A 25028-nucleotide genomic window follows, 5' to 3' on the forward strand; every position below is an offset into this window, starting at 1 on the left:
TTGTGGACCCCTTTGTCTAAGTATACCAGTTCATGCAAGGAATTATATTACTGAAAAAAGTTTTAAGAAAGGAAAAGTCCACAAATATATTCTGAGTAATGTAATTTCAAGAGTTAATGAAAATTTCTGAAGTAGCATATTATTCCTTGGGAGATGACTGTCAAGAAATTTGAAAAATAGTTAGAAACCTAACAATAGGAATGGATTAATACAAAACAGAAGCAGTAAAGTGAATGTGGTTATTGGGTGAGTCCTTTGTCAGTGACAGAAAGCAAATTATGGTTAATGTTTATAAGTAAGTGACATAATTTTGCTCTTCAGTGATCCAGACACATAAGTATGGATTGTCTTAAAACTGTGATTCATTCTTTTTATGTCCTTTGAAATTTAAAAATATTTCTGTCTATATTTTTTAAAGGTTTTATTTTTAAGTAAGCTCTATACCCAGTGTGGGGCTTAAACCCACAACTCTGAGATCAAGAGTCTCATGCTCCATCGACTGAGCCAGCCACCTGCCCCTAAGAAATATTTTAAACGGTCCCAACGTTTAGAAAAGTTACGTGTAAAGTATGCAAATTGTTTTCTTCCTGATCTGTTTGTAAGTTTATGATATGATGCTGCATCACCTCTGAGTACCTTAGTGTGTATTTCCTTCAAAGAACATGCTCTTACATCACAACAATACAACCATTAAAATCAGGAAATTAGCATTGATACCTTCTGACCATCTAATCCTCACATCTTCATTGCATTCAAGTTTAACTGATTGTCCCAGTAACGTCCTATATAGCAAAAGGATCCAGTTGGAATCATGCCTTGCCTTTAGATTAGATGTCAGATGTCTTTGGTCTACTTCAATCTGTACCAAGTCTTCATTTTTTCTTGACTTTTGCAGCCTTGGCACTTTTGAAGATTACAGGCTAGTTTTGTACAATATCCCTCATTCTGAATTTTGTCTGATACTTCTTCTTGATTAGATTCAGGTTATGCATCTTTGGCAGGAATGTTACAGAAGTGATGCCACGTCCTTATTGCATCCTGTCATGAGTTAGTAACTTTAATTTGTCCTTTTTCTGATGGTCTTTACTTTAGATCACTGAATAAGTAGTGTCTGCCAGTCTTATCCACAGTAAAGCTATCCTTTTTTGGTTTATAATTTTGTGGGAAAGTAGTTTCAGAGTACTACCTTGTTTTTCATCAAACTTCCAACTTATATCTATATGGACTCATGATTTGCTACTTTGTTCAGTGGGTTAAAATCTATTGTTACCATTACTGTGATGCTCACAGTTTTTCTTGATTTGGCCAGGGGAAGACCATTCTAGGTGACTTCTGTCCTTTTGACATGTCCCATCATTATTTGAGTAATTTCTTACTCCCTTCCATGAGATATAACAGACTTATGGTTTCCCTGCCCTAGCTCAAGAAAAAGCCATTTTTTTTTTTTTAACGTGCCCTGTTTTTTTAAATGGAGGATGGTATTTAGAAGCCAAGATTTGTGTGCTAGTGAGCAATTGCTGTTGGTGTGTGTGTATGTTGCTTATATATATCTGTATTTATTTCTATATGTATATTGAAAACCATGAGTTCACACTTACGCTTTCATTTCTGATCCCGTGGGGTTCATTTTTCTTTTCTCCCTTCCTATAAAACAGTAACAGTGAGAAACCTGATTCCTATATTCTTAATGTATTTGGTTCCCTCTACTAGGTCATCTTCTCATCTTCTCATGAATTCTTTCTTTGCTCAGGCTCCCGACACCCTGCTCCAAGCAAGGATATCCTCACCTGCTTGCACCCGAACACCCTATTATGGGCCAATGCAACCCAGCCATACCCTTTGTCAAAATGTCTACCTTGTTCACTTTACCCAGTTACTTTAGGAATTAATTGTTGGGGAAGAGGCTTTTTTCTTCTAATTGCTTTCTCTTCTTGACATTTAGAAAAAAAAAATACTTTGAATAAACTAAATTTAACTCTCCTGTTCATAGTTTTATAAATTAAAAAAAAAATATTTATGTATTTTGAGTGCGAGCAAGAACCAGCAGGGGAGGGGCAGAGAGAGAGGGAGACAGAAGCCTGAGCAGGTCCATACTGTTAGCGCAGAACCCAATACAGGGTTCGAATTTACAAACTGTGAGATGATGACCTGCGCTGAAATCAAGAGTTAGATGCTTAACCGACTGAGTGAGCCAGGTGCCCCCATAGTTTTGTGAATTTTTAACATATTCTGTTCATAAGTTTTGTGAATTTTGACATGTAGAGGTATGTGTAAGCACCTCATAAATCAGGAGATTGAACTGTATGCCCCACATTGGGCTCAAACTCATGACGCTGAGATCAAGTAGACCCATGCTTTACTGACTGAGCCAGCCATGCACCCCAAGAGGTTAGTTTAATCATCACAAAAACAATGCTCTTCTTTGTAGTCATACCCCACTCCTAGCCTCAGACCCTGGCAACCACTGATTAAGACTGTCTCTAGTTTTGTCTTTTCAAGAATGTTACAGCAATGGAATCATACATAATACTAAAAAAAAAAAACCCAGCTTTATTGAAAAATAATCCACATAGTATACATTTCACCCATTAAAAGTATATAATTCAGTGGTCTTTAGTATAGTCATCTATTCAGCCATTACTATAGTCAGTTTTCATTTTCATCACCTCAAAACTCATTAGCTATCAACTCTCTCCCTTGACGGAACCCCCAGCCAAGCAACCACTGAATAATCTGCTTTCTGTCTCATAAATTTCTCTTTTTTGGACATTTCATATATATGGAATCATAATATGTGGTCTTTTGTTACTGGCTTCTTCATTTGATACAATGTTTTAGTTGTTTATCCGTGTTCTGGTACGTCAGTATTTCAATCTTTCTATATGGCTGAATAATATATATTATTCAGCTGAATAATCCGTTGTATAACTGCCACACATTTATCCATTTGTCAGTTGATGGACATTTGGGAGGTTTTTACCTTTAGGCTATTATTAGTAATAATAGCCAAAACATTCAAGTTCAAGTTTTTATGTGAGTGTATATTTTCAGTTCTTACCTAGAAGTTCTATAGAAATTATGTCTGATCATTTGAGGAATTTCTGGATTGTTTTCCAAAGTTGCTACACCATTTACATTCCTACCAAATATCTCCACATCTTTGCCAACACTTTTTATGCAATTTTTGTTTTTTATTTTAGTCATCCTAGTGGATATGAACTGGTATCACACTGTGGTTTTTTGTGTTTCCCTAATGACTAATAATGTTGAGCATCTTTTCTTGTGCTTATTGGCCATTTATATATCTTCCTTGGAGAAATGTTTATTCAGATCCTTTGCCCATTTTTAATTGGATTATCTTAAGAGTTCTTTATATATTCTGTATGCAGTCTCTTATATTATTTGTATGTATTTTGTTCTATTGTGTAGTTTTTTCACTTTCTTGATGGTGTCTTAAAGTGTGAATGTTTTTAATTTTGATGTATTCTAATTCATCATGCTCTTGGCATCGTGTCTAATAACTCTTTGTGCACTCCTAAGTTATGAAGATTCTTTTCCAGTGTTTTCTTCTAAAAGTTTTATTGTATGTTTTACATTTAGATCTGTCACTTATTTTTTTTTTTGTATAAGCTGTGAAATCTAGTTCAAATTTTTGCATGTGGATGTCCAATTGTTTCAGAATAATTTATTGAGAAGGCGTTTCATTATTCATTAAATTGTTTTTGCACTTTTGTCAAAAATTAGTTGCTATTTATATGGGTCTGTTTTTGGTCTTCCTATTGTATTCTATTGATCTTTGTGTCTGTCCCTTCACAAATACCACACTACCTTAATAATTGTAATTTTGTGATAAGTCTTAAAATTGGGTAGAAGATTCCTTAAATTTAATTCTTTTTAAAAATTGTTTTGGCTGTTTTAACTTCCTTTGCCTTTCTGTATAAAGTTTAGAATCAGCTAGTCTATATCTACAAAGAAGTCCTGCTAGGGTTTTCATTGGAATAGCATAAGTCTTCAATCCATGAATGTGGGACATCTCTCCATTTAGGATCTCTTTGATTTCAATCATGAGCGTTTTGTGATTTTTAGCTTGTAAAACATTTACATCTTTTGTTAGGTTTATTCCTAAGTGTTCATTTTGTGGAGCTGTTGTAAATGATACATTTTTTGAAATTTCAGTTTCCAATTGCATATAAGTAGTGTATAGAAATGTTGATTTTGTTTGTTGACCTTGCATCCTGTGACCTTGCTAACCTTTCTAAACTTATTTCTAGGGTTTTTTTGTTATGAATTCCTGGGATTTTCTTCATAAACCACAAACAGGAGGTTTTATTTAATCAGTACTACTCCATAAGTCTATTTGTTCTTGCCCTATTGCACTTGCTATAAGAATAGAAGTGGTGGAAGTGGCCATCCCTGTCCTGTTTGATTTTCAAATTTTGATTTAATTTTCAAATTTTGAACCTGCTTGTATTTTCCCACATCCCAGACTTGGTCATGGTATTTTACTGCAGTTTATGTATCTGGATTTGTTTCTTGAAGATTTTTGTGTCTGTTCATCTGGGATACTGGTCAGTAGTTTTGGTTTTTGTATTATATTTATCTTGGTTTGCTACCAGGGTAATGCTAGCCTTATAAAATGAGTTGGGAAGTGATTCTTCTACTTCCTAGAAGAGATTTGTAGAATTTGTTTTGCCTTCTTTCAGTGTTTCATGGGATTTTCTAGTAAGATTTTAAACAACAAATTCAGTTTTGTTTTTTTTTTTTAATTGTTTTAGGTAATCTTTGCACCCAGCGTGGGGCTCAAACTCATGACCCCAACCAAGATCAAGAGTCACATGCTCTACCAACTGAGCCAGCCAGGCACTTGAATTCATTTTTTGTTTTTAATTTTTAATTTCTTTAATGTTCATTTATTTTTGAGAGAGAGAGAGGGAGAAAGAGAGAGAGCACGAGTTGGGAGGGAGAGAGAGGGAGACAAAATCCAAAGCAGGCTCCAGGCTCTCTGAGCTGTCTGCACAGAGCCCGATGCAGGGCTCGAACTCAAAACTATGAGATCGTGACCTGAGCCAAAGTCAGACACTTAACCAACTGAGCCACCCAAGTTTGAATTCATTTTTTAAAAACAGAACTTACTCAGGTTATCTAGTTTTAGTTTACATTATTTTAGTTTAGATCTGGTAGTTTGTGTCTTTCAAGGAACTGATTCATATAACTCGATGTGCATAGTTGTTTGTGTTAGGTCCTGAGTGTCCTTTTAACATAGTGGTACCTCTTTCGTCAGGCCTGAGATTGGTCATTTATGTCTTTTTTTGTCAGTCTTGCTAGAGACTCATCAATTTTATTGCTTTATTCAAAGAACTGGTTTTTGGTTTTGTTGATATTCCTTATTTTCAATTTCATTGATTTTTTTTTTTTAACCCCTCCTTTTTTTATGACCATTTTCCATCTGCTTGCTTTGGGTTTGGGTTTATTCTGCTCTTTTTCTAGTTTCTTTCTGTGGAAGGTTATTGAGACTTTTTTTTTTTTTCTTAATAAAAGTAATTTGAATGTGAATTACTCTAAGCACTAGTATAGCTACATTTCATACATTTTGATATTTTCATTGAGTTCAAAATATTTTACTCCCTTTAGACTTCCCCTTAGAGCCATGAATTATTGAGAAGTCTGTTGGTTTCCAGGTGTTCGTAGATTTTCCTGTTACTGTTCTTAATTCCTAGTTTATGATCAGAGAACATACTTTGTAATTTTAGTTAATTTAAACTTCTTAAGGGTTGTTTTGTGACCCAGGATATGGTCTGTTTTGGTGAATGTTCCATGTCTATTTGAAAAGAATACTTAATCTGCTATTATAGGATAAAGTTTTTTATGTCAGGGATTCAGTTAGTTGTTGGTATTATTCAGTTTTTGTATATTCTTGCTGATTTCCTAGTAGTTCTATAGATTACTGGTAAGTGTTTAAGTCTCCAGATGTAGTTGAAGCTTTGTCCATTTCTCTTTTCAATGTTGTTTTGGCTTCTTGTATTTTAAGTTCTAATGTCAGGTGCACACAAAGATTTTATTCCTGGTTTTAATTGCTCCAACATCTATTTTGTCAAATTGACACAAAAAATTGGCATATCTGTTTTTATTTTTTTATGGATTCTCTACCCCCAGTGTGGGACTGAGACTCATGACCCCAAGATCAAGAGTTGCATGCTGTACTGAGTGAGCCAGATGCCCTCCTCCCCGCCCTAAATTGACATCTGTAAATCAGGCCTATTTGGCTTATGTTTACTCATTTTCATTTATGAAAATTACAGGTTTTAAACTTAGTAAGCAACACATCTTATAAAAATCATTTTATTAGTAAAAATAGGAAAAGTAAATTCCATAGTATTATTTTCTGATCATGATGGTGGCCAGAAAATAGTTTCAGTTGTAAAGTACACAATTTCATGAGTCCATGTAATTAATTGTCTATTTTGGGAGGTAATGTGCAGTGGTTAAGAGCACGGCCTTTGCCTGGATTTAAATCCTCATTCCCAAATATCAGATATGTGACCTTGGGCTAATTGCTCACCTTTTGTGTGGCTCCAGTTCATTTGTAAATTGGGATATTCTCTTAATTTGGAGGATTTGAGATGATTCATATGAAACATGACAGTAGTACCTGACAGTAGAAAACTCATTGCTAATCACAAATGTTAGATCTAGAAATGTCTGTTTTTATATTTTTAAGTAAGTACTATGCCCAACATGGGGTTTGAACTTAAGACCCAGAGATTAAGAGTCACATGCTCTATAGACAGAGCCAGCTAGGCCCCCCAGAAATGTGTTTTTAGATAGTATGGTACATAATTTGAAATACAGAAGGTTCATGTGCCCTTTTGAAAACTAACACTGAAAAGAGGGGTTATTAAGTATGTCTAAGGTAAGTGCAAAAGGAACTTTCCTTTATTAACAGTTTTTGTATCAGTAACTCCTTGCAATGTTCACATTGTCTTCTTAATTAACATAATTGCTTCAAAATCATGTTGTTTCAATTCAAATTACCAATTGATCTAAGCAGGCTAACACAGCACCTGGTTGTTAATCTGTCATTACCAAGCACATTGCTGGAATGCCCTTTAAAGTAAGACAGTTTGTACAGAACTTCAAGTGGGCTGAATATAAGGGTGAATTTGTACTGAGGATATCCGCAGTAGTCATGAATCTACATGAGAGAAGTAACCAATGTTGCATAAACACCACCTTTTTAATGCACATTAAAACATATTTGTCCTAATCTTGTCTTCTAAAAAGCCATTAGCAAGTAAAGCAACAATTAGGTAAAAGCCATACTATTAATTGAGATTTTGTTCCTGCTACTGTGCATCTTACTTTCCTGCTAAATTTAAATTTACTGAGTGGAGATAGCTTTTTATTGTGGTTCTGGCATCACATTGCCAAAATAGTTAAACCAGAAGAGAAACAAACACAAACTACCCAGCAAAGGAATGCATGTCAGTAACTTTATTGAAAGATAAATCCCTTAGTACCAAAACATAATGGTAGTTGGTTAGGCTGCCTTTGCCAACTCAGAATTAATCACTGATGAGGTCAGATTATTGAAATAGATGAGCCTTTTGGGAAAACTGAGGTTATCCACAAAACACAGTTTACAAAACTATAAGATATATTATGGTTCTTTGGTTTATTTTCCAGGCACATTTACCCATAACATGTCAAATTTGGGTAGAGCCATTCTGGATGCACTCAGGCTATTACTCACTGCACTGCGTAACTGTTTACAACACTTTTAATGCCATAGATCTCCTTATAGACTTAATAGAAAATCCTGAATACTACCTTAGCAACTTCATAATTATGAAGACATCTCTTACTTTTTTAATGACTTTCTTTAGGCACAAGAGGGACAATTAGTGAAAGTATATTCTCTTCCTTTTAAAATTCTAAATTAGCAGTTCTTTTTTTAAATGTTTATTTATTTTTGAGAGAGAGTGCGAGCATTGGAGGGGCAGAGAGAGTGGGGAACAGAGGACCCAAAGCAGGCTCTGCACTGACAGCAGAGGGCACGATGCAGGGCTCATGAACCGTGAGATCATGACCTAAGCCAAAGTTGGATGCTTAACCGAATGAGCCAACCAGTACCCCCTGGAATAGCAGTTGTTATAAAAACAGCCCTTAGTAGAAGCTTAAGGAGTGTTAAATCAAGTTTTTGGAGTGAAGTTAATTTATTTTGAATTACACAAACCAGTTTTTCTTGATGGGATTAGACGGAGGCAGTAGATATTGTGTAAGTTTTGTCATGGATACAAATATTACCTGTTTTTTAGAAAAAATATTAAAGATAACCTAATATGCCAAAATGACTAGGTCTGTAGTTTTGCTTTTATAAAATGCCCTCAAATTTAAATGTGATTTCCAAGTAGCAATAAAGTCCACATCTCTGGATTATCTGTTTGCACTACAGGTACCAAGAAACCATTTTCACTGCCTAAAACAGTAACCCTTATTATGCCTTAAAAGTGCATTTGTGAATTGTTGGTTTTGATGTATACCTCATAATTTAGAATTTAATTAGGTTACCACTTTTAATACCACCTAAATACAATATACTGACCCAATCTACAAAGTTGGATCAATGTTTGAAATGAAGATTCACAGTTAACCTTCCCAGGCCTGTTATTAACATTTCACATTTATACTCTTAGCTTTGATTTGTATGCCTCACAGATGAATTCAAATTTAATTATAATTCCACTACAGCATGTTAATTAGGTAGTTTTCCCAAATCTGAGAACATCAATGCTAATCTTGTTGTGATGTTTTGAGGCTTCACAGCTTAAATCCATTATAACATTATGGAATCCATAGCTCAGGATTGTGGAGAAAGGCTTCAGAGGAGTATTGTCATTGTAACAATCCTATTTAAACAAAAAATCAAGTTATTACAAGTCTACAAAATATAAATATTAACTATTAAAAATCAACTGTTCAATTGAAGATTTATAATCATATCATACGTAGATGTGTTAATATTTAGTTTGAAGAGGAAAAAGTGAAATCACCACTCAGGTAAATTTAGATGGCACCAATGTGTATCGTATCCGTGACAAGGTTTACATTTTTTATGCATATAACTATTTTCCAGTGTTCTAACTGCTATAGCAATGGTATACAACTACAGCACTGAGACACCCTGGCAGTTTGCAGATACCCAGTGTGGAGATCATCTGCCATAACTTGATTTAAGAATAACATCCAAGTTCATACTGATTTTGTTTATAAGTCAATAGTCTCAAATTACTTCATTTATGGTTGAAACTTTTGGTCCTGTTGTCCTACTCAGGCTAGTGTTAACTTTAAATGTGCAAGAACTTGAGTCTACATAAAGCAAAATGAGGTGAAAAATACTGTCTTAGTGCTTCTTTTACAATTCAGCTTATTAAGGTGATTTTCTAAGCTGATAATTTAATGAAGTGGCCAATGTACATATCAATGATTGGATAAATTCCTTACTCTCAGGGCATTCTATTTTAAATGTAGTACATGCCCTCAAATATTAGCTAACTAGATCAGTGAAGTCATTTTCTCCATTGCTATTTTAATTCCATTGTTTATTTTGAAAATAATTCAGATTTTAATTCCTCAACTCTAGAATAAAACTGTAGCATTAGAAGATTTTCTCTGTATGGAGAGTAACTGAACCAAATTTACCAATTAAGGGACCATTTCAGGAATTGTTGGAAGGTGGGTTATTCTGTAGTAACTATGTTTCAATTGCCGTGCTGTACGTCCAGAAACAATCCATTTCAACTTTTGAACATTTGGTTTGGAACACTTGTTTGATGAATATTCAGTTAAACACTTGGATACAAGCTCTTGCCAGAAGGTCAAATCTCTGCCACTTATCTGTACATAAAAAAAAAATTATCCGTCAATAAAAAAGTCCTATAGTATTTAACTATAGCAATAATTGTCATCTTCCCAACATGTGTCTTTCCTTGTCAAATAAATCTGAGGATAAGCTACTTACGTTTCAAACAGACACATGACATCTCATTTTACTTCAGGAGATAGTACAAGTGGTTTAGTTTCTTTTACAGCTGTTAACACCATTTAGGCTATGACCTTGACATACCTTGGAATGTGTCTGAAGACATTCTATTCCTTCTGTTAACTCTACACACTTCTGTGCTTGGATCTCCAGTGCAATGATAGACAATGCCAACACAGAAGGCTAAAAGATAAAATTTAAAGTAAGTATTGAATAGAAAATAGGTATATAAATAGGTTTAATCTTTATATAAAATATTTACCTTTGCTTTAGAAAATATGATCCTGCAGTGGCATGCCTTAAGCTGAGCTTCTAGTCTTTCAAAATTAAGACTATTCTTCCTTTAAAAAGAAAATGAGATTAATTTTATATAGAAAATTTAAATGTAGTCACAAGAGATTTTTAGAACACTGAAGTCATTTTAAAGTAAAGTTTATGCACACTTACCACAGAAAATAAATTATTTGAAGAATTCCTTCAATGGCATTAACTTCTTAAAGATGTCATAAATGAATTTTAAATAATTGGTTCCCCCTTCTTGAAAAATGTATCATGCCACAACTATCCAGTTTTTTAATCTATTTCTACACCTACTAAGGTTCTTTTTCCATAAATCTGTTAGATGCTTACTTACTAGGTTCTATGAGTTAACTAGTCTATAAATGGAAAATGTAATAAAAAAATGTAAACATGTCCTTTAATCCTAAGAATTGGCCTTCACAGACTTCAAGAAGCTGTTGACAGCTTCTGCTGGATAGTGAAGTGAAAGTGCTGAAGGTGTCATTTTGTTTACTTTTTTTTCCCTCATTTTACTTATTTTCATTAGAATTATCCCAAGATACTGATTATTTGCAACATCCAAAATACCATTTTGATTTCCAAATCTTTGGGCAAAACAAAGGTCACATACCTTTCAATTGGCAAGTTCTCTTGAATGAGTGAATAGTAGAGTTGCAGAAATTGAAAGGCAGTAGTAGCTTTGACTTTCCAACACACCTTCTCCAATACAATCTTTTCCATTCTCATCAAGTCTGAAACTGTGAACCTATACTGGCTTATTCGGATCAAGTCAGTTGCCAATGGGACATTCCTTTCCTCTTCTATTGATTTTACAGCCAGATAGAAGCAGCTCAGCCCAACACACCCAAGGTGTTTGGGCTGTACCTAAAAAGACAGTAAGCCCATTTCTTTAGCTTATTTCAGTTAAAAAAACCATAAAGGATAATATAGAACTCAGACCCATCATTATGACAATGTATCCTTGAGGTTTATTTTTCAACTGTGAAGGACCTAACAATATCCAATCATACTTCAACTGCAGCCGGTCAATGCTATGTACCTACTTGGAACCAATTTTGGAGAAAGTGGACTAAGTTTCAGTGTAATGTTTGGCTTCAGCCCATATGAAACTTTTTTTTCCCCCTTTGTAACTCACTGTAGAACTGTCAGCACTGTGTTCTAGTTGGGCCAAATAATTAACTGGTCAAAGGCTTCTGTGAGGACTGAAACACCTTTACAGTTTATGCACAAAATTTCTTTCTAGGATGATGTGTTTTTCCAGGCTGTTTTCTTTATGTAATGTGTAAAATAGTTTTTAAATACTTTAGCACACACTGTTTATTCTGCTTTTTTTTTTTTAATTTTTTTTTTTCAACGTTTATTTATTTTTGGGACAGAGAGAGACAGAGCATGAACGGGGGAGGGGCAGAGAGAGAGGGAGACACAGAATCGGAAACAGGCTCCAGGCTCTGAGCCATCAGCCCAGAGCCTGACGCGGGGCTCGAACTCACGGACCGCGAGATCGTGACCTGGCTGAAGTCGGATGCTTAACCGACTGCGCCACCCAGGCGCCCCTGTTTATTCTGCTTTTAAAGCTTGACCCACTCCCAGTCTTTTATTTATTCTTTCCAGAATACCGACAATGTAACAGTGTCAAGCTTCTATCCACCCTAAATTCCAGCTTAAACTAAACTTTAAGAAGCTTGTACCAGTGTTTGTACCCTTCTTTTCTTGGAACCCCTCTAATATATTTATTCCTCTTTAGATGTTTAATTTTATTATACTTTGCATTGTATAATAGTTATTGGCGCAAACATTCTCCCATAAGATTATAATATTTTTAAGGGACAGATGTGTATTATTAATCTGTGCAACATTTATAGATTCAAAGGTAGTGTCCAAAGAATAGTTTAATTAGTCTGTCTGAGCAAGTTTTTTGAGCCATCCAATTCAGCAAATACTGAGTTCTTTCTGTATATGATGTGTTGTGAAGGACTAAAAGATGAGTTTCATTCCAATTGCTGTATCATCTCATTCACTAATGACCATGGGCACAGAGAAGGCAGATATATTTTTAACAGTTAAGCAAGCTCTGAAAGTTACATGGATGTCCACTTATCCAGTATAGGGAAATAATTACATATGTGTTCCTCCTTCAGAAGATACTGTCTTCCCTATTGTATGCAAACTGATGTTGGAAATGGCAATTATAAGCAAGATCTGAATAGGTCTAGGGCTAAAACAATTAGAACTTTATATATGACTAGAAATTAAGATACTCTATTGACCAGGTGGTTCACAGCATCAAAAAAACAAAAACAACAAAAACAGCAAAAAACCTCTCTCTTAAGTAGGCTTTACGCCCAGCATGGAGCCCAGCTTGGGGCATGAACTCCTGACCCTGAGATCAAACCCTGAGTTGAGATCAAGAGTCGGACGCTTAACCTACTTAGGCACCTTAGTGCCCCAAACCTCTAATTCTTAACCACAATCTAGCATTCGGCCTCTAACAAATTTCTTTAAATTTAAAAACAACAGTAAATAAATGAAAATGCCCAACCAGAAATTTTTAAAAAACAACAGCCACCTCTCATACTGGGAGAGTCTGCAATTATTTGTTATTAGGTTGTTTTTCAATGTCAGAAGTTAAATCTAATGATGCATTCCTCTTGATTCTAAGGAAGAGTATTCATCAATGCTGTAGCACACAGAATCATCACAATGTTTTGGCTACTTGATGAATATAAAAAGGTCAAGTTTATGAATACCAGCCCAAAGCTAGCTATTCCATCTCCAAAACACACTGAGCAAAATTAAGAAATACTCTGTGTAATGTAGCTTTAAACATACCTTCATTTTGGACAGGAATCTGTCCAGTAAATTCACAGCTAGAGAAAATGTCTCCGTGTCGAAGCCAAAGAACTGAGTTAGACTAAGAAGATCTTTTACTTCAAAGTCCCTTAGCCTTGCAGTCATTCTGAGGCCATTATCGTGTGCAGATTCGATTAGTCTCAAGCCGCAGACCTTTGGCTGACATCTCGACTCCTGTTCCAACAGGGCATTCAGCTGGTGTAGCAGTTTCTGAGAGTCAGTTGTTGTCAGTACCTCTATCATCTATATATAGAACAAGGCACAGAAAGGAGTGTTAAGAAAAGCCCTTCCTGCCTTCAACAGAAAGCCAAGCAGTTTTTACTCAAGTCTCCCCTCCCCCAAAGCTGCTAGTGAATCTAAGTCCTTGCAAAGTGCCATCTGTTACCCCCAACCCCATCCCACCAGTTGGTCACATCCCAAATTGTGAGTTTTCTACAGGGTGGGAGCTGTGCCTTAAAAAATTTGCAAACCTTCAAGAAATTCTTGTTCAAGCCATTCACTGTCAAGAAATGACTATGAATATCGATGCTGCAAGGGTGAAATTAGATGGTAGTATGTATTCTGCTACATATTAGCAACAAGAACTGTTAATGTTAATTTTACTTAATCTCTAGTGCCTCATCTGTAAAGCGGGTATTATTACCTACCTACCTCACAGGCTTGTGTGGAAAAATGAAATCACCTAGGTATAGTGCTTAGCACCTATAGTAAGTACCTAGTAAACACGGGACAATAACAACTTATTTCTACGTCTGTAAAACGAGGTAACAATATTGGTCTCTGAATGGCTATTAAGATGATTCACCTAGAGTTTTGCACAGTGCGTAACACACAGCGCTCAATAATTGGTAACTGTTATTGGTGTCAGGAAAGGAAGCTTAAAGCGTGCTATGGGAACACGTAGTGAGGGCAGGAGGCTAATTTAGTTGCAAACTGAATTTAGGAGTTTCATTAATTTAAAAGCCGGTATTCCACAGCTACTATGTCCTGGCCACAACTAAGCCCCGGATACAGGGCTACCTCCCATACACCAACTGAAAGACAGGGAGGCAGGGAGATCTTTAAAGTGGGGCGACGGACGCAGATGAGGAACCACTAACTTTATGGGTCCAGCTCTTTTAGCCCTGGGCTGGTCCCTGGGGCCTGGCCAACCTGGCGTTAATACTTCTCAGGAGGTCGGGTCTGGCCCCGCCCCTCCAAGCTCGAACTAGCCTGGACTTGTTGCTTACAGCAGCGGGAGAGTTAACTGAGAAAAAGGGCGCGGGCCGAACTTACCCCTCACCCTACGCCCCCAACCCTGCTACCTAGCTGCACCACGAAGTCAACCCCGAAGTCCCAGCTCACCTTGACCGCGACTGCGGCTCCTCGGTGGTAACCTCCCTCCCCGGGCCTGCTCTCACCTCACCCCAGGATATCAGATCCGACAAGCCCACGAGGCGAGAGGACTCGCGGGTAAGAGGTGAGTGGCCCGGGGAGGGAGAGCCGTCCTGGGTGGAGGTCTCCGCAGCGCCGCCCAGACGACACTGCCCACCACAGAGTCAGCTCGGAGCCGAAGGGGCCGCGCCTGACTGCCGGAGTAATATATTGGAGGGCGGGGCTTTCCCGAGTCGGGAGGGGGAGGGGGAAATTTTCGCCCCTGATTGGTTTAGTTCCTTTGATGGATGGCCCCAGCGGTCCAAAGAGGGCTGGTCTGTGGAGGAAGAAGTCTAGCCAATCAGCACACACTTTCCATTAGAGTCAAATTCTCCGCCCCTTGAGACCACGCCCTACTTCCTCTAAGCGTCTCTCATTGGAGAATTTTCTAAAGCGTCTTCAATGAAGGGGAGGTCGAACTAAATGCTGCGCGCCCCCTGTTCCGTGTAAGGTCTCCTCTGGCAACCGGATTGGCCAGGACATCCTTCCAGAGTGTGCTGGGAGTTTTTGTTTCCTGTGGTTTAGTAAAGTGGTTCGGCCTTCTCTTTTTAAAATTACAGTGGCTAGTTACAAAACACAAAGTAAAGCCTTGATTTTTCATTACAGATGGAGAGTTGGTGTATTTTCTATGGGGTGGTGTATTAAATTTCATAGGTTTCTTCTTGTGAGCTTTGGATATCAATATTTCTTGCCTTAATTTGCTTTTTGTATAATTTATCAAAGAATGGAGTCGGGGTAGGTACATTCTTGGTCTTTACCAATTTTCTGAATTTTGTTTTTTAACAAATTGAAAGAGAAAAGTTGGTAGCTTTTTAAGGGCTTAAAATGGAAGGTGTGTGGTTGACTCCTAAGAGGAGTACATGGGGAAACAGTTGTAGTAACTATGAATCTAAGTCCACAGATCCGTGTGTGAAGTGAGCCCATGCCATGTTGGTGGGAAAATAATTGGCCTGAAGCCTTCCTGGACTCCCTTCCTCTTTCTCTCACTGTCACAGATGAGAAGGGTCTGTGTTAAAAGGACCTGAGGACTGGTGAGCAAGGAGTCAGTTATCAGTTCTCATGGACTGTGCTGGGATGTCTCTGTTCTCATGATCTATTCCTGGTTAGTGGCCATCTGGGCTATTAAAAGTAAAACTCTGAAAGATTTACTGGTATTTCTGCTCTTTACGGTGTATTTTCTTGAGGCAATGCTACAGAACCAAGTCCTGAAATGGGGGCAGAGTTGTGGAGAGAAAGGGGGAGGAGAAACTGGGGAGAAAAGTTAATATTTCAAAATAACACCTCAGCCACAAAATCATGTTAGTTGACAAAGTGCAGCCTTTCAAATGGGGAAGGAGTCTTGGTCCTCCTTGAAAACAAACTTACATAATGAATATAAATGGACAATTTAAAAAATACTACAATAATGTGTGAGTTTACAAATGTACATGTTTCTCTTTTGGCTTTTAGTTACAGCATCATTCACTGGTATCTATTGAACACATAATACGTGCCAGTGACAACATATATTGGTCCCTGTCCTTGTGGAACATGTAAGGCCTGTGGACACTATGAACACATAGACTTTGGAATAAAACTTTTTCAAATCATAGGCTACTAACTAGCTATGTGACTTTTAGCAAGTTATTAAATCACATTGAGTTTCCATTCTTTTTTCAAAAATGGGAAGTAAAAGCACCCTCTTCATAGCATTATTGAGAAGATTAAAGCAAAGTACATAAAGAAGTAGGCAATATGCCTGGAACAGAGTAAATACTTGCTAAATAGTAGCCTTTATTATTAAATTACTAACATTTCTTTCGAAATGTCTTGCTTAACCATACATTCGATTGTGTTTTCTCTATTGTCAGATTTAGTGTTCTCAGCCTAGAATAGGACTATTAGAATATTATTTATTTAAAATTAATAAAAGTATCTAAGTTGCATGTATTATTTTCTATACCTATTATACTTGAAATTTTCACATGAGACTCTAGGTAATATATCATTATTTATGTAAAAATGTTTCTCTCACATTAGGATCTTATTATTATTATTTTAAAATCTGCAATTCCCTACATGAAAGAAATTGTTTCAATAGCGCTAAAGAAACACTGATTAAAAATAACTCAAGTCAAATGGATATTCCTTACCTTTTCTCGTTCCCCTCGCCCCGTCATTTTTATTCATAATATTAGAATACAATCATTTAAATAATTGAAAAGACCTAACTAGAAAAATGTGCAAATGTACCACCCAATTATGTGCTCTTGTGAAAGAAAGAAAATGAGCCATTCATTAGTTATGATTTTATTTTTAAAGATGTGTGGATTTAATAATGAGTTTCTGTCAGGAATAATTCAAATGACTGGCTTCTAAGGTATTTTCTAGGCTCAATGATATATGCAGCTGCCATCTTCTTACTTTCTTCTCCGTGGACAGTTAAGTGCAGCAAGAACCAAAGCTCAGAATAATAGCCTTGAGGCTGGGCAAGAATCCCAGGCAGTCACAGGAAGATTTAATCATATTCTCTACATTTTAGACTGCAGAAGTGCCTTTGAGCAACAAAAATTATAACAGGTATAACAGTGGTTGTATGTCAAATGCTGCCATGACTCATAGGGAAATTCCTAATTGGTTCTGTTTCCATCCAGGAGATTGGAGGAGGTTTTGCCTCACCCTCTTTGGGCTCCTTGACAAATGTCCAGAACTTTTGGATGTAGATTTTTCCAGTTGTGATAAGGGACTAAGAAGTGAGGATGAAAAGGATCTCAGCTTAGTACCTTCCCCTCTGTTTCCTGATCCTTCCTGGAACGAGTTATTACAACCCCTACTACCTCCAGCTGTTCACTAGAACATCTACTCAGTCCTGTTTGTATGAAGACAGCTTGCTTGTCAGTGGCTTTTTTTGAGTCTTTACTAGCTCCTAGGATACCAGAGAAATTGTGTATCGTCTGGGTGGTGGTGGGGAGGCAGGACGAAGGATCCGTGGAAAATAGATTAAGGTCAGGTATATCTTGCCCTTCAGAGATTCTCACTATCTCAGAAAAGGTAACCGCTTTCAACTAATTGGGGTTTCATTATATTCAAAACACCTAAACTTTGTTAAGTAACCACTGCTTCATAAAGGCACTGGGAAACGTTAGAGGGAGATCTCCTGTTCTCTAGCATTTAGTTTAATGGTCATCGATTCTGTTGACTGCAGGGCTAAAAGCCAAGATCAGCCAATAACGAAAAGAGTTTGCAGGGCATCTGGGTGGCTCAGTCGATTGAGTGTCAGATTCTTGATTTCAGCTCAGGTCATGATCCCAGGATCATGGGATCGGGCTTTGCATTGGGCTCCTTGTCAGACTCCCTGCTGAGCATGGAGCCTGCTTAAGGGTCCGTCTCTCTCTCTCTCTCTCTCTGTCTCTGTCTCTGTCTCTGTCTCTCTCTCCCTCTCTTTTCTCCTCTGCCCCTTCTCCTGCCCCCCCCCCAACCTCCTGCCTGTGTGTGCCCCCTCTCTCTCTCAAAAAAGTTTGTATTTGTCATATATTTACCATGTTTCAGGTTGTATGCTGAACTTAAACCCACGTGATCTTACTTAGTTCTCTAAAACTCGGATATTATTATTATCATTATTATTATTATTCAGAAATGAGGGATATCTTGTATACTTTCTATTTACTAGCTACCATTTACTGTTTACTAAGTATACTTTATACATAACTTGAATTTGGATTTTATTACATTAAAAAAAAGTTTTTATTTTGGAACATTTCAAACTCATTACCTACCTTCAGTAGCTATCAACATTTTGTCCATGTTGTCTATTTACTTTCTGTTTGTCTGTCCATTCAACAAATATTTACTGAGGACTTTGGAGGTGTCAGACCATTGTATTTTGTAGTCCAGAAGTAAAAATGTTATAGTTCTTGGGGCGCCTGGCTGGCTCAGCCATTAGAGCCTGTGACTCTTGATCTTGGGGTTGTGAATTCAAGCTCCACATTGGGCATACGGTTTACTTAAAAAATAAATGAATAAATAAATAAATTTAAAAAATGTAATAGCTTTTGGGCCACAGGGTGTGTTGGTTGTTGCTCTCTGTGAAGATAGGGGATGGAAGGAGAAGCTGGGTCATTGTTTTCCAGGTGCATCTCTTCTTTAGTCTGAAGGCCACACTGAGGGGGTCTCTGTGGTCTTCTGCTTTAGTAGGAGAGGGTGGGAATGGGGAGGGATAACAATTCCTTTCCTTTTAAAAAATTTTTATTTATTTAACATTTATTTTGAGAGAGAGAAAGTAAGCAGGCAAGAGGCAGAGAGAGAAGGAGAGAGAGAGAATCCCAAATAGGCTCTGCACTGTTAGCACAGAGCCTGATGAAGGGCTCAGTCTCATGAACCATGAAATCATGACCTGAGCCAAAATCAAGAGTCTGTGGCTTATCTGATCGAGCTACCCGGAAGCCCCAGTAATTCCCTTCCTTATTCAGGTTTCTGCCTAGGCTGCTACCCTGTCTTCCCCAAAGCATGTGCGTATACACATACACATCTAAACAAAAGGTTTTGACAGAGTTGAGGTTTGGCAAATGAAACATTGCATTTGCTAATCTTGCTTTTTTCTTCCTTTGCATTGTACTAGAATAAGGTTATGTTGTAGGTCAGAACTTTTGTTCTCTACGTTAGCCTTAAACTGTCTGAGGCCTTCCTTGCTTCATGTCACTACTTTCCTCATTTCTTTGGCCTCTTAACTCTAATTCCTCATCTGAGCTTTGAAAGATTTAGCCAACTGAAGAGGCTGGTGCAAAGGGCATTCCAGACAAAAGTAGCAGTATGTTCAAAAGGCTCCAAGGAAAGAGAGGGTGAGTGGATTTCTACAAATGGGATATAGATTACTCTGGCTGGAGGTTGGAGGGTGTTGAGCGGAGGTGTCTAACAATGAGATGGGGAAAGAAACAGTTGTTCATCCTAAAGGGCCATGTATACCATGTATACCATTCTTGGAATTTTGGACTTTATTCTATAAGTTTTAGGGAACCAACCATGGAACTTAAAGAGAATACCACAATTGGATTGTGATTTAGAAAGACCATTGGGCAACAGTGTGGAGGCTAGGAAGAAGGAATCAAGAGTGTACTTGCGAAGAGTAGTTGAGAGACCATTGCCTTAATCTAGGGAAAAAGTGACAGGATTGAACTGAGAAGTAAGAAAGTAAAAATGGGAATGGAAAGAAGGAGATAGATTTAAGGGACCTTTCGGGCTAGAGCTGGTGGATGTGGAGACTGGTTAGATTTGATTGGCCAGGGGATCAGGAAGAAGGAAGAGTTCAGTAATAATGTTCAGATTTTTGGTTTAAGTAACAGATTGAATGGTGATTCTCTTTATGTGCTAAGATCAGGGAATACAGGAAAAAGACCAGGTTTGTGGAGGAAATATTTGAGCCAGTGATGCCTGAGGATAGCGATGTCCAAAAGACATGCAGAACAACTCTGGGTGCTCCAGATAGCTGTGGGCTTCATCAGAATATAGGGGATGATTTGAGTTATAGAAATAAATCAGGGAGAAGAGATACAGGAGAGAATGTGTTAAGGAAGCAAGAGAAAAGTTTTCAAGGAGAGAGGGAGCACCAGTACTTGATGTTGTAAAGAGGATAAAATGATGTATGAACACAAAAGAGAGAAAATGAAATCAATGAATATACAAACCATTCTTTCAAGGATATTGACTGTGAGGGGTGGAAGCAATGGGCAGAGGGTGCACATGATATTGAGAGAGATGTTTTGCTTTTCAAAGATGAGCTAGATTTGCACATGTTTAAATGATGCCTGGAAAGAGCCAGCAGGGAAAAAGAAGCATCTGACCACTGGAACAATCTAAAGCCTCATGTGACACTAGTCAATTTACATTTGGTCAGCTGTATTGTTATAGAAGCTTCTAGTCAAATACTCACAGATTACAATGGAAGCGAACATCACAGAGGAGCAGAAATTCGATGTATTTAGCATGCTTGAAATTCTCTAAATAGATGTTAAGAAACATCACTAAAAGCTTCATATATGTTTATGTTCTCTACAATTGTTTTATGTTCATGATTTCCAGTCTGAAATTATTTAAAGGGCTCTTCTTGATTTAAAATATTCTGGCTTGTCAAGTTTAGGAGCATTGTATCAGTGTTGAAGAAAGAGTAATAAATTAAAACATGCATTTTATGTGCCCATGTGTAGTTAAAATATGATGGAACAAAGCTTCAATTTGCTTAAGCCTTCTAAAATATCTAGCTTTTTGTTGGAAGTCGCCCATGCATAGATTTAGCTCAAATAGAATAAAAACTTCAGGCACATTATTGAAGTTTCTATTTTTAATGGAAATATGCATATATTTACATCCTGCAACCATAAATACAGTCTATGTGAGCATGAAAATACTTGGATGTGATAAATAATACTGCCAAATAGCACTGATACAGATTTCTCTATGAGACATTTCCTGCCAATCCTTGCCTGGTAGAAGAACTTTTAATAATTAATTTGGTTGAGACACAAGGGACAGACTACATTTTGGGTCTGTTTCCCTCCTTATTAGTTCACAGCCTCAGTGCTTTCATATTTTAACAGTTCGTCAAAAGTTGTGAGGCTTAATTGAACTAATACATGGAAAGAGAACATGTAAGAGCTCAGTAAGTATTAGATATTATTATTGTTATTATTAGCATTTTTTATTCATTTTTGAGAGACAGAGACAGAGCGCTAGCTGGGGAGGGGCAGAGAGAGAGGGAGACACAGGATCTGAAGCAGGCTCCAGCCTCTGAGCTGTCAGCACAGAGTCCGACGTGGGGCTTGAACCCATGTACTGTGATGCGAGATCATGACCTGAGGCGAAGTTGGATGCTTAACTGACTGAGCTACCCAGGCATCCCAGTTATTATTATTTTTACATAGGCTTCAGAACCCAGCACAGAACCCAGCACAGGGCTCGAACTCACGATCCTGAGATCAAGACCTGAGCTAAGATCAGGAGTCTGATGCTTAACCTACTGAGCCACCCAGGCATCCCAGTGTTAGATATTATTATCTGTAGGTTTAAGTAACCTTCTGAGAGATAAATTATAATGCATAGCACTGCTGACATCAGTGATTAAGTGTATTTATTTATTAAAAAAAATTTTTTTTTTCAACGTTTATTTATTTTTTGGGGGACAGAGAGAGACAGAGCATGAACGGGGGAGGGGCAGAGAGAGAGGGAGACACAGAATCGGAAACAGGCTCCAGGCTCTGAGCCATCAGCCCAGAGCCTGACGCGGGGCTCGATCTCACAGACCGCGAGATCGTGACCTGGCTGAAGTCGGATGCTCAACCGACTGCACCACCCAGGCGCCCCAGTGATTAAGTGTATTTAAACTGAGTAATGTTATCAAGACATTGCCCTTCATTACTTACAATAATAAGTTAACCTTCCAGTTGTTTTAACCTTGAAGCGGGAATTCATCTCCTAATATGCCAGATATAAGAGCTCAAAAACTGGGAGGAGTTGGCTTAATATAAATCTAATAAACATAATCCAATATTTTAGGTTTTTCTTTAGACTTCCTTCTGGTAAGCATTTTCCTTAAGAACTTTCCTTAAGAAACTTTTCATAACGTGAAAGTGCGTAATGGTTCCCATCAAGAGGTAATGGCATCTTTTGTTTTAAGTAAACTTCATCATTGACAAAGGAATTTCACATATATTTTCTTGTCTAAACTTCCTAGAATCCTTCCCAGAGTTTCAGGGCAAAGATTACGTTTTAGTTTGCTAGGTTGCCATGATAAAATATCTCAGACAGAATGAATGGCTTAAATGACAGAAACTTATTTTCATATAGTCCTGGAGGCTGAAATCCAAATTCGAGGTGTCAGTAGGTTTGGACTCTCCTAAGGTCTCCCTTTGGCCTACAGATGGCCACCTTCTTGCTGTGTTCTTACATGGACTTTTCTCTGTGCTCACATCTTGCTGGTGTCACTTCTTCTAGTTATAATGACAGCAGTCATATTGGTTTAGAGCCACACCCTTAGGATCTCATTTAATTTTCTCTCATTAAAGGCCCTATTCCTAAAAATAGTCACAGTGGGGTTAGGACTTCAGCACATGAATTTTGAGGGGGACACAGTTTAGTCCATATTTTCTTGGAGAGAACAGTAAGGCCAGAGATTTTTCAGGGTCACTTGGCTTGTGGTTAGCTTTTCATGATCCTATTTTTCCCCATCACACATCTCACATTTCCTGCTGAAATTATTTCTCCAGAAATGCTTTCTTGATGGCATGTATTTGTGAAATGATTTAAATTCAGAAACAAAAGAATGGTATTTTATTCACACCTGAAATCCAAGTTTAGAATTTCTTTGATTGTATTTTGCTCTATTCAACTGAACTGACTGTCTTGGACTTCACTATAGTTTATTTTTAGATGGTCATTTCACAATAGCTTTTAGACTAGCTTGAGAAATTAAGGGTTAGCTTATTCTAATAGTCCCTAACTCACAAACCCTTCAACAAAAAACACTTAAAAAAGGGAAAGAAGCTGTTATGAAATTGCTAGCAAGGGATGTCATGTTACAAACCCCTCTTGGGCCATGAATTAACTATTGCTGTTTCAGATTTTCTTTTTTTTTTAAATAGAGGAATTAATAGAGACATCTTATGAGTATCAAAACAAATTATATGTCCGCTGTGCCCTCCCTTCACCTTTCTGGAGGCTGGGGAAGCCAACAGTAAGGTGCTGGCAGATTTGGTTCCTGGTGAGATCCCTCTCTCTGATATACTTATAGCCACCTTTTAGCTCTATCTTCACATAGCAGAGGGGGTTTGGGGTCCCGGGCCCTGGGAGGATGGAAAGGCAAGCTCTCAATGAACTCTTGGGACTTCATCAAGATAAAAATCTTCTTCACAGTGAAGGGAACAATCAACAGAACTAAAAGGCAACCAACAGAATGGGAGAAGATATTTGCAAATGGCATATCTGATAAAGGGTTAGTATCCAAAATCTATAAAGAACTTATGAAACTCAACACCCAAAAAACAAATAATCCAGTGAAGAAATGGGCAAAAGACATGAATAGATACTTCTCCAAAGAAGACATCCAGATGGCCAACTGACACATGAAAATATGCTCAACATCATCATCAGGGAAATACAAATAAAAATCACGATGAGATGCCACCTCACACCTGTCAGAATAGCTAAAACTAACAACACAGGAAACAATAGATGTTTGTGAGGATGTGGAGAAAGGGAAACACTCTTGCACTGTTGATGGGAATGCAAAGTGGTGCAACCACTCTGAAAAACAATATGGAAGTTGCTCAAAAAGTGAAAAATAGAGCTACCCTAAGATACAGCAATTGCCCTGCTAGATATTTACCCAAAGGATACAAAATTACAGATTTGAAAGGGACCCGTGCACCCTGATGTTTATAGCAGCACTATCAACAATAGTCAAACTATGGAAAGAGCCCAAATGTCCATCAACTGAGGAATGGATAAAGAAGATGTGGCATGTATATGCAATGGGATATTACTCAGCCATCAAAAAGAATGAAATCTTGCCAGTTGCAATAAAATGGATGGAGCTAGAGTATATTATGCTAAGTGAAATAAGTCAGGGAAAGAAAGAAAAATACCATATGATTTCACTCATATGTGAAATTTAAGAACCAGAACAGATGAACATATAGTAAAGAAAAAAAAAAGATAGGGAAGCAAACCATAACAGACTTTTAAGTATAGAAAACAAACTAAGGGTTGATGGAGGGAGGTGGGTAAGGGAGGGCTAAATGGGTGATGGGTATTAAGGAGGGCACTTGTTATGATGAACACTGAATATTATATATAAGTGATGAATCAGTAAATTCTGCTCCTGAAACTACATGTTAATCAGAATTTAAATAAAAATTTGAAATAAAAAAAAAAAGAAAGAAGAGCTGTCCAATCCCATCAACTGAGTCCCACCTTCCTCACCTCATTCAAACTTAATTATCTCCTACAGACCCCACCTTCAAATCCATTACATTCAGGAGTTAGGGCTTCAACATATGAATTTTTGGAGAGCACATTCACTCCATAACAGAGTTGTTTCTACTTTTTGTTTTCTATGAGTAATTCTGCGTTCATGTACATGTTTTTGTGTGGATATATATTTTTATTTCTGTTGGGTATTTACCTAGCAGTGGAATTGATAGGTCATATGCCAGCTCTATATTTTGAGTAATTACCAAGCTTTTTTTCTAAAGTAGCTACACCATTGTCCCTCCTCACCAACAATGTATAAGGGTTCCAATTTTTCCACATCCTTGTCAACTCTCATTATTTGGTGTTTTGATGATAGTCATCCTAGGGGCTGTGATGTGTTATCTCATAGTTTTGTTTTGCATTTGTCTAAGGACTAATAATGTCGAGCATCTTTTCATGGCCTTACTGGTCATTTTAATATCTTCTT

General features: G+C 37.4%; 1 protein-coding gene across 1 annotated transcript; it reads right to left on the reverse strand.

Moving 5' to 3' along the window:
* Window positions 1-7476: 7476 nt before the first annotated feature.
* CCNG1 (cyclin G1) lies at window positions 7477-14878 on the reverse strand. Its single transcript, XM_045502624.1, has 7 exons — window positions 14534-14878; window positions 13169-13432; window positions 10950-11203; window positions 10302-10380; window positions 10124-10222; window positions 9700-9894; window positions 7477-8906 (listed from the first exon to the last, which is right to left on the reverse strand). Exons 2-6 carry the CDS (start codon window positions 13430-13432, stop codon window positions 9703-9705), a joined length of 888 nt encoding a protein of 295 aa, XP_045358580.1. The 5' UTR covers window positions 14534-14878; the 3' UTR covers window positions 7477-8906; window positions 9700-9702.
* Between the last annotated feature and the right edge of the window lie 10150 nt (window positions 14879-25028).

The sequence above is a fragment of the Leopardus geoffroyi genome, chromosome A1 (genome assembly GCF_018350155.1).
Source record: "Leopardus geoffroyi isolate Oge1 chromosome A1, O.geoffroyi_Oge1_pat1.0, whole genome shotgun sequence".
Taxonomy (NCBI): Eukaryota; Metazoa; Chordata; class Mammalia; order Carnivora; family Felidae; genus Leopardus; species Leopardus geoffroyi.

What these genes read in the sequence shown, in the direction of transcription:
- CCNG1 (XM_045502624.1), bottom strand. Translation starts at nt 13,432, where the DNA reads ATGATAGAGGTACTGACAACAACTGACTCTCAGAAACTGCTACACCAG. An exon ending in GATTCCTGTCCAAAATGAAG is followed by an intron (nt 11,204 to 13,168) that starts GTATGTTTAAAG and finishes CTGTCTTTTTAG; the next exon opens with GTACAGCCCAAACACCTTGG. An exon ending in GTCTTCAGACACATTCCAAG is followed by an intron (nt 9,895 to 10,123) that starts GTATGTCAAGGT and finishes TTTTATGTACAG; the next exon opens with ATAAGTGGCAGAGATTTGAC.